The 9,701-nt window shown below is 40.6% G+C and overlaps 1 protein-coding gene across 1 annotated transcript; it reads right to left on the bottom strand.

Moving 5' to 3' along the window:
• Positions 1 to 1,528: 1,528 nt before the first annotated feature.
• Positions 1,529 to 7,122, bottom strand: LOC115927761 (cytochrome P450 2J6-like). The gene is made up of 4 exons (XM_030994016.1): positions 6,600 to 7,122; positions 4,079 to 4,258; positions 2,838 to 3,031; positions 1,529 to 1,890 (listed from the first exon to the last, which is right to left on the bottom strand). Exons 2-4 carry the CDS (start codon positions 4,240 to 4,242, stop codon positions 1,529 to 1,531), a joined length of 720 nt encoding a protein of 239 aa, XP_030849876.1. The 5' UTR covers positions 4,243 to 4,258; positions 6,600 to 7,122.
• Positions 7,123 to 9,701: the final 2,579 nt, after the last annotated feature.

Genomic DNA, 9,701 nt, shown 5'->3' with positions numbered 1-9,701 from the left:
CTATTCTAAGTTTAAATTGAATCATCACTACGTGTAGAACTAAAGTACATGTTCAGGTAAAGTTGTGACACTGGGCAAGGATAATATGACATGATTTTCATGGGGAAATACATATATCATTGTCTACATTGCTCCCCCTTTTTTTCTTACATATCTTAATACCATACCCATTATGTATTGTTGAAAAGGATGTCTTTTCGAGAAGGAACATGTATATGTATTATGACATGAAATAAATTGAAAAAAAAAGCAACAAACAAAAGAATTGCCCAATTTCAAAGTTACTTTGTGTGAAATTTATACTCGGAGCTGTGTGTGTGTGTGTGTGTGTGTGTGTGTGTGTGTGTGTGTCGAGGGGAGGGGGGGGGGTGGTATACTTCTGTGTCTGGAATTGTGAGTAAACAGATGTATGAGAGGATATGTTTATAATGTGTGTAAAGGTATTGATGTGCATGGATTAAAAAAAAAAAAAATCTCATTTTTATGAGTGAGTTGGGCATTGTCTATGGAAAGGGAGGGGGGATGGGTCGGATTGTTTTTGCCAGTGATGTCTTTATTTTATGATGTGGGTTATGGTTGCATGCTGATTAACTCCCCCCCCCCCCCCCCCCCCTACCCCTCTTATGAGCAGCAAAACTTTTGGTTTGGGGGATGCAAGCTAGGTTAGCTTGTATATGGACATTCAGCCCCCTCCCACTTTTCCATGTACGGGGGGGGGGGGGGGGGGGGTTGAGATACAATACAAACAATAGCGCGAGTTGCTTTCTGGCTCGCACAGTTGTGTTTGAAATGTGGCCGACACAACACAGTATATTATGCACTTCAAAGTTTATACATGCACTGCGCGCGCGCGGTAGACCGGGCGAGTGAAACAAAATGGCGTCAATGCGCAAGTTGTCGCTACTCTCTATATATAGGTACTCTAGTTCTGACTAGTGTCCCTTTATTAGTTCTGACACCGCGGACCAAAATAAATACATTTTTCGGGGCAATGTTGCAAGGAAAACGGCTCTAACATAATAACGGGCAGAATCGGGCAGCCAAATCTGGTATCAACTTAAAGCTTAGACATCAGAGAAAATGTTGGTAATAAAATTCAAGCGAAAATTCCTGGAAATCCAAACATTTCCTCTGGATTTATAAAAAGTAAATCCCCAAACATGAGTTTTGGCGCACTTTGGCTCCTCCCTGGCCCACTGTGCGATGGTCACCGATCAGGCATTGTTTGCTATATAGAGGGCGCAAGTAGCTATAAGTACAGTGGATATTTAAATCAATAAACTAGCGCAAGAATATCAATAATCTATTTTGTCTAAAACTAATTGTCCCACGAGATCAAACACCCACTACACTGATGGTCCACAAAACGAAAAACAGAGAAGACCGCCATTTTCTATAGAAAATATACTATATTTCCTTAAGTATTTTCTTATGTATTTCCTTGTTTTGTTTGCCTCGTGGCCTGTCGGTATAGTGAATCTCTTGTAAATGTCAATGCCAAAGTTAAAGTAACAACTCTAAAGAGTTGCTACTGGATCATAATGTCCAGGCCTATTTGGAACAATTTTTTTCTTCTCAAAATCTTCTTTGAAATAGTGTAATAATAAGAGTAATGAGGTCTTAGACATACGTGTTGGAACTCTGAATCGTCGTACTTGTACTGTGTCCCGAAAATGACAGTGCAGATGACGTTGGCTACTGCTTGTCCAACGAGGATGCTGGGGTCAAATGGAGACCCTTTCGTCTCTTTGATAGCCCTCCCTAGCTGGGCCATCTCGGCTGCGACGGTGTCTTCGTAGCTCTTTTTGCCGACCCCGAGGCTACGGAAGACGGAGAGAGTGAACTTGCGCTGCTCCTTCCACGATTGTCCAGCCCCAATCAGCAGACCTGCTGTTGTACCGAATTACAGAAGACGTGAGATTATTATTTGGAAAATTATTATTAACAGACATTAATCAAGCAATGATTTGAAGGCAAATAGTCCACAAACTAGTAAATTATATTATTACAATTTATTATTTCAGTTTTTATTACTGATAACTGAATTGTTTATATTACTGAAGATTTGGCGTATATATTCAGTACTGAATGTTTGCCATTAAACTACTACCAACAACAACAACAACAACAACAACCGGTAACGCAATGTTTGGGATGTTCATGATGCATTCACCTTTTCTACCATGACATTCTTACAATGTGCATCGAAACCGCAGGACTTACTTCGACAGGCAAATACCACGTTGTCTGCAATTATGTATAAAGCAGGCCCCGTGGCACTGAATAGGGGCTACCCTGTGTTTTTAAAGAAGACTGAATCATAAATCAATAAATAATCGTGTTGCGTCATTGGTATAGATACATACATGTAGATGATAGAAAGATAAATGGATTTGATTTAGGTCTTCGTGTCTGGCAGTTAAAAACTGAAATGAACATGAATTACAAGGACAATTTCCAAAGGACATTAACATGATAATATGAGATACCAATAGGTCACTTCCGCAATGCAATCGAAAGGAAATAATAATAATAATATCGGATATTTATTTATTAGCGCACATATCCACCCTCAGGTGCTCAACGCGCTCAAATAGTACCCCGGCTCTGCCAGGCTACCGATTTCGGTGCTCACGGCATTCAAGGAATTCCTTCCTACCCGTCCCCATTTACTTCACCTAGGTGGAGTGTGGCAGATGTAGATGAATGTCTTGCCAAAGGACTTTAGTGTCGCGGCGGGATTCGAACCGCGGACCTTGTGATCGACAGTCCGGCGACGTATCCACTCGTCCACGACACCTCTACGTGGGAAGCACAATCAAAAGTCATGTACTTACAATTAGGTTTGAACCCAGAGACTTCTTCTGTCATGCGGCTCCTGGGTTTGCCCTGGAGATCGGGGTGTCGGAAAGCCTCCGCGACAGCATCATAAGAGTTCAGGAGTACCACCAACTGTGGACCGATGTTGAAGGACGTGATCTCACCGTACCTGTCGGCCCACTCCGAGAGCAGGGCGAGAGGGTCAGAAGTGCTACCCCCAACAAAAAATGAAATAGGCCTTTACATGGTTGCGTGCAGAGCCATCCATTCACAGAGTTTGACCAACCCGGTTCGAGTTGGACACAACACTGCGACTACTGCTTTGTTGGGCAAGCACAAATTAAGAGAATGTTGTAACCAAGTTGGCCAAACTCTGTGCATAGATGGCTCTGGTTGCATGTAATTCAATTCAATTTTTTATTTCTGTTTCCAACAAAACATAACAGATCAATTATAATCATTTATAGAAATTAAGAAATACATACTGGAAACGGACGGGTCCACTGAAAAGAGATGCTTGTCCAAATTGTGGAACCCTCAAAATAATGGGTAATCAAATTAGGCGAACGGTGATTGGGACCAGGTCCCACCCCTTCGCCGTGAAATACACATTTTCAGGCCTCCGTCACGAGGTGTCAAACGACCTCATAATCGGGCAGAAAGGTGTCTGAAAATGTGGGTTTTATGCCTAAGATATCTCAGATGCAAGTCCTCTCCCACAAAACCGACAGTAATTTACTTGTTGGCTGCCCTATGAAATTAAATATGATAGATAGATGAAGCCGTACGCGAATTTTCTCTTTAAAGCCTCCTATACACTAGTTTGGCCAGGAGGGATTAGACCTCCCTGCACGGTCACTGACAGGAGGTTATCTCATCAAATCAGCTCTCAATTAACATAAGGGGGGGGGGGTAATAGGGGACCAATGGTCACCGATTATCCGTTGTTTGTTATATAGAGGGCGCAAGTAGCTATAAGTAGTACAGTGGGGCTTTAATATATTTTTATTCGTATATCACAGTCACATCGAGAAGCCGACTCCAAACTGATAGATTCATGTTAAATCAGTAAACCAAACCGATCGATTGTTGGTCATCCAGGATAAAGCATCTTCCTTTAACCCACACTGTGCGATTAAAGCACTTTTGTACAAACCCTGCACGTAAATCCCTTACATGATTCTGTGTGGCATTCTAACAGATGTTGGGGGTTCAATTCGTTTTCGGTATCGTCGGTGTGACTGAGGTATTCATTTACCCGATAAATTTTGAAATGACCCCAAGGAGGGGCAGTCCCGTCGGCCCGGGTGGAAGGTTCTTCGGTAGCCTCATCAGGTGCTTCACAAACCACGCAGCCACTAGCCCAACCAAAGCCGTTACCAATAAATGATAAGGCGTTAACTGGTGCCATCTGAAGTCCATCGCAGTATTATAGATTCTGGAGATAAGCAAAACAGAAGTCATTGTTTCATTTCATTATAGGAAATATTTTGTAAGCATAAATTAAAGTATGACAACTTGATCCTCTATATTTTCAGGGCGGGGGCATACTGAACATATTTTATTTATAATCTAAAGAAAAGACTGAAATTGGTATCCTAGTGAAAGAAAAGACTTAAATGTTTTTATGTAATATCCTCTTTTCTTCCCCCCAAAAAATGATCCTCTGACGCGTGTTTGCTATGTTGTATGTAATTATGCATGCACAATATTGTTCCATATGGCGAAAGGCATATCATATCCACGTACATACCCTCTTTAAAACAGTACTGGGTTCAAGTAAAACATACGTATAAAATCCCACATAATTAATTTGCTCGGCATGGATATATCTTTAAATAAGTTTTTCCTTGGTTCCATAACCAAAAGGCCATTATTTAGTGATTAAGATATTTGCAAAATGGTAAATTATGGGCATACCTTTCCTCCAAGGCGATGGGATGTTTTGGATATCCAAGCAAGCTGATACGACTGTTACAAGCACTGTATGATCAATCCCAGAGTACGGTCAGAGTAAATGGAGAGCTGACAGAGTGGTTCAAGACAACCGTAGGAGTCAGGCAGGGGTGTGCCATCTCCCCACAACTTTTCAACATACTCCTCGAGCTAGTTATGACCATGGCAATGGAGGAAGTCCAAATAGGAGCTAAAATTCAAGGAACCTGCATAAACAACTTACGTTTTGCAGACGACATCGTCTTGATAGCCGAGACTCCAGAGGAACTGCAGACACTGGTTGATAAAGTCTACAAGGCAAGCTGTGACCTTGGTCTCAAGGTGAACATAGCAAAGACAGAAGTGCAAGCTATTAGCAAAAGCAAGTGCAACCTCAACATTGACATAGCCAACGACAGACTAAAACAGGTGGAAGATTTTGTGTACCTGGGAGGGAAAATAGCAGAAAACGGCTCAAGTACAAGTGACATTAAGAATCGTATCAGGAAAGCAGGGGCAGCTTTCCAAAGGCTAAATGACATTTGGACATCAAAAAGCATTAGTAGCCACACGAAGATGCAACTGTACCAATCACTCATCCTCTCTATACTGCTTTATGGGGCGGAATCCTGGACAGTTAAAAAAGAAGATAGCAACAGACTTCAAGTGTTTGAAATGGCATGCCTTCGTCGCATAATGGGGGTGACAAGACTAGATAAGATCCGTAACACACACATCAAAGAATCCCTCAACCTCGATCAAGATGTTATGGACAAAGTCTCCACTAAAAGACTCAAATATTTTGGCCACGTCCTAAGAATGAAACCTACAAGATACTCCAAAATTGCCGTGGAAGGAAAGGTCACAGGAAATCGACCCAGAGGCCGTCCACCCAAAAGATGGCTTGACTGCATCTCAGAGGACTGCAAAGCAAGATCCATACCAAGGCTGACAGATGCATCAAGACTGGCTGCTGACAGAAAAACTTGGCATACCATCACCATACAGAAGCCATCACGAGGCCCCCGGCCTGCGTGGACGGCATAAGTCAAGTCAAGTCAAGTCTTTCCTCCAAAATACGGCAAAATGTTCACCCATATTGTTCATCGAATCGCCGTTATTGCTTTAGCGCCTTATCAGCTTGTATAATATTAAAATATTTACTTTGTATGGTGGTGTGACCATTATTTACGCGTGACCTTTTCTCGGCATCTAAGAAAATCGGTAATATTGCGAAATTCTGATACCACCATTGGAAAGATGGAACTATTACCCAGAGCTTAAATTGTGTATGGGATTGGGTGTGAAATTATGAAAATATTGACAAAGATCGACAACTTTTGCAGCCTTTTGCGTCAGTTCCGAAAAAAAATATGAACTTACCCGACACGGGTCTGGATTTTTTTATTTTGAGAGCAGATTTCGTCAACATTGCAAGTAAAAAAAGTGGTATCATCTGATTATATGATTATTTGACTTGCGAAATCTTATACTTGATTGATCGGGTTTGTTTTGTGATAAATCAGCTGTAAACTTCCCTGAGCGAATTAAGGTTTCGTTTTTGTAATGACCTTTTTTTGAGTTGGAGCCCATTCCGCTCCGAGATTGAATTTTGAAATCGCAATATCTCTGGCATCTTTGACGATTAATTGTCTTGTTGCACCAGTAGTCAAAACTTTGCAGTCTAATTGGTAATAATCGAACTAATCAATTCTTTGTAGAATATGAGAAATCATGGATCGAATATCACATTTCCTAATAGCAGTGGAGCATATATTCTTTCAGTAGTGGCTCTCAGTACGCACATGATAAAAGTATGACAATGCGTTTATGGTAATGCTTACCTAACAAATGCAGCTGTGATAAATACTCAATGCAGCTTGTAAATGAAACAATCCTTGTCGGATCGAATCCGGATAACTCTCCCGAGAGGCTAGGGACGGTATTCTAAAAACCGTTATGTCACTCTGTAAATGAAACAATCCTATGAATATTTCCCACTCTGTCGGCTAGCTAGAGGAGGATAGCTACGGTAGTAGTATACCTAGCATGCATCGGACCAATTCATGTCGTTCACGTACAGCATCTCAACGTAGCGGAACCTACGATGGCCTATGACCTGTGTGTTTTTTTCTCCACAAGTGAATGAAAATATTCCTCGTTGGCAAATATGGACTTCGCACTGTATTCGTTTTTAGTGTATTGTTTTATATGTCAAGTGACAATCGGTTTTCATGTACAATGCTCGTACGAAATAAATGTAACTAATGTATTTTCAAAAAGTTACAAGAGCGAATAAGATGTAGTCTTCGAAAATAAATGGAGCGAGCATTGCGTGGTTTAGATGGCAAATTGTATATACAGACAAAATTAATGTACATTGCAGTAATATAATTCACATTTAAAAAAGGGGGCAATGGATGTTACTGTCAAAATAGTATACCAGCTCACATTATTTGGATACATACTCATTTACCTGTACGTCATGAAATAACTGCAACGACAAGAACACCAACAACAGAAAATTGACAGTTCACGGTTAGCACCTCACTGCAATGACCCCGAATATCCACAGATCTTCAAAACATGAAGAGGTCCCACTTTGTACATTTTGAAATAATCACTCCTACAGCGATGGAGTTGCTATATAAATAGCCTTTGTTCCCCCTTTTCAAAGAATACTTCCACCTGTGTACCATGGAGTGCACTGAATGTGCATGAATGAATAATGTTACATAACTTTCATGAGCACGTATCCAGTATTTCGTCTCCGTGTATTTCAAAATTTGTTCTGCAATGACCTTTATCTGCCCATGCTCAGACTGCAACCGTCTCACATCCTCCCCCCCCCCCCCCCCCCCCTCTCTCTCTCTCTCTCTCTACGTCTCTGTACTATTGTGCCTAAGTATACACCGAACAAATTCTATGTCTGTATGCGGGTTCTTTCAGGCACATTATTATGTACTATATTACCCTGCCTTAAAGTGCGGGTTCTTAGAAAATCACAAATATGGCAAATAGCGTATTACTAGAAACTGGTAAGCTAACAGATGGCCATCATGCAAGTTTTAGGTCAACTACATATCGGGTGATTTATAAAAATACAAATAAAACAACCTCCATAGCATCTAGGATATGCGAGAGATTCGCCGGAAAATAACGATGTTTTAATGCCGTCTCAATATGAACCAACCCTGCCCAAGCAGACGACATTCCATAAAGAATGAACATAATTGCAATGCTTTTATTTCTCAAATTATAATGAGTCTGGTGTATATAAATGTGATGGAACTTTACACCATTCAAAAAGGGATATGACCCCCATTCTGATAACTAAATTCTTTTGTTTGTAAAAACACAGGATAGGGGTTAATAAACAATCAAAGAAACCACACTTTCAAATTAAAAAACCTCCGGAATGATAGCATGGACGTCATTTGTTCCCTCTTGAAACGCCGAACGTGCCGCGCGGTGTATGCAGCTGAAAATACAATGGCCTCTTATTTTGTTTACAAGTGACGGATTCCTTTTTTTTAATCCTTGCATTTTACATCAAAATAATACCATGCACGGGGTTTAGAATGAGGCAATAGATTAAACATTTCGCCTGAGGGTAAGAGAAATAACTGAAGAAAAGATAAAACAGGCATTAAAATTGTATGAGATGTCATGGGACATCGTCTGCTTGTGCACATCATGTTCAACATGTGACGTCATATCTCAGCAGCGACCGGAGATCTTTTCAGGTGCTATGTCGGGGCTGTATCTAAGCGTTTTGTAATTGTTAATAATCATTACTTCGAATATTTCCAAGCATTGGCTTTTGATATCCTTGGCCAATCAAAGTGTTACCTTTGCAATAATGACATTAATGTTAGTTTTTTAAATCAACGAACCTTCTCTTTAAGAACTTATACCCTCATCGGTAAAATTCGGTCTTGTGTTATTGAAGTGCACTCTTTTTTATTTGATTGTTAATTGTTTTCAAAATAAATAAGAATTGATTAAAAAATAAAAATAAAAAGTGACTAGTAGGACCCTATTTTTCATCCCCTTCAACTTGAATACACATTCTCGGCAGTTTCCATCTGTACTGCGTGATAAGTCGCTAAATTACACGAGGGAGATAAGACTTAAAGTCTCACCTCCCTGGTGTGAAATTACTATTAAATTGTGTACAAAACTCGCACACAGCGAAACTCCATCACTTGCTTTTCAGTCTCGGAGAGCGTTAGGTGAGGGAAATATATGAAGATAACTTTTTCTTAGGGATTGGTAGTCCAAGATCTGGCCGGTGCTTCATATAATATTCCTTTCATTTGATTTAATCCGCCGAAGATGGCGTTATAAACGAACTCATAATAAAGAAAAAGTATATACGCTTACCAGCCTAGCCTAATTTAATGATTAGCGTCCTGATTTAATAAGAACGTCATCTTCGGCTGGCAGCAGGTAAGTAGGGGAAGGTCGCGTATTGCTTTGGTGTGGTGGAGATCAAAATTACATAGGCTAGATTCTGGACTTATCGATTGTTTTTTTTCTGAAGTCGATGGAGGGTGTGTAAGTTACGTATTAGACCAATCGGTCGCAAAACTGAAGTCCACTCTTGCATGGTGATTGGAAACACCAGTTATCGAGTAAACACACTATTCGTGTCAAATTCTCCATGACAACCCATCTTCTTCTTCTTCTGATTAAGTCTGCCTCCTTCAGTTGATTGAAGATTCTTGCAAACTATGTGCGTGTGTGTGTTCACCGCAATTTGCGTCCATTTCAGTGCTATTGACATTATAATACATTTTATTTACCAATGTTTACAAGCTTATGTATAGGATGGAGGAAGACTAGCCACTGTCACCGACCGTCTGTAGTCAAATGCGGAAGGCTCCAACAGATGGCGCTGCAACAATTTCTGAGGGCAGGGAATTCCAATTCCTTACTTTTCA

Source organism: Strongylocentrotus purpuratus, unplaced genomic scaffold (genome assembly GCF_000002235.5).
Source record: "Strongylocentrotus purpuratus isolate Spur 01 unplaced genomic scaffold, Spur_5.0 spur5_scaffold_20, whole genome shotgun sequence".
Taxonomy (NCBI): domain Eukaryota; kingdom Metazoa; phylum Echinodermata; class Echinoidea; order Camarodonta; family Strongylocentrotidae; genus Strongylocentrotus; species Strongylocentrotus purpuratus.
The sequence above is the reverse complement of the archived record's forward strand: the minus strand, read 5'-3'. Positions and strand labels throughout refer to the sequence as shown.

What these genes read in the sequence shown, in the direction of transcription:
- LOC115927761 (XM_030994016.1), bottom strand. Translation starts at nt 4,242, where the DNA reads ATGGACTTCAGATGGCACCAGTTAACGCCTTATCATTTATTGGTAACG. An exon ending in GTCATTTCAAAATTTATCGG is followed by an intron (nt 3,032 to 4,078) that starts GTAAATGAATAC and finishes TGTTGGGGGTAG; the next exon opens with CACTTCTGACCCTCTCGCCC. An exon ending in CTCTGGGTTCAAACCTAATT is followed by an intron (nt 1,891 to 2,837) that starts GTAAGTACATGA and finishes TCGGTACAACAG; the next exon opens with CAGGTCTGCTGATTGGGGCT.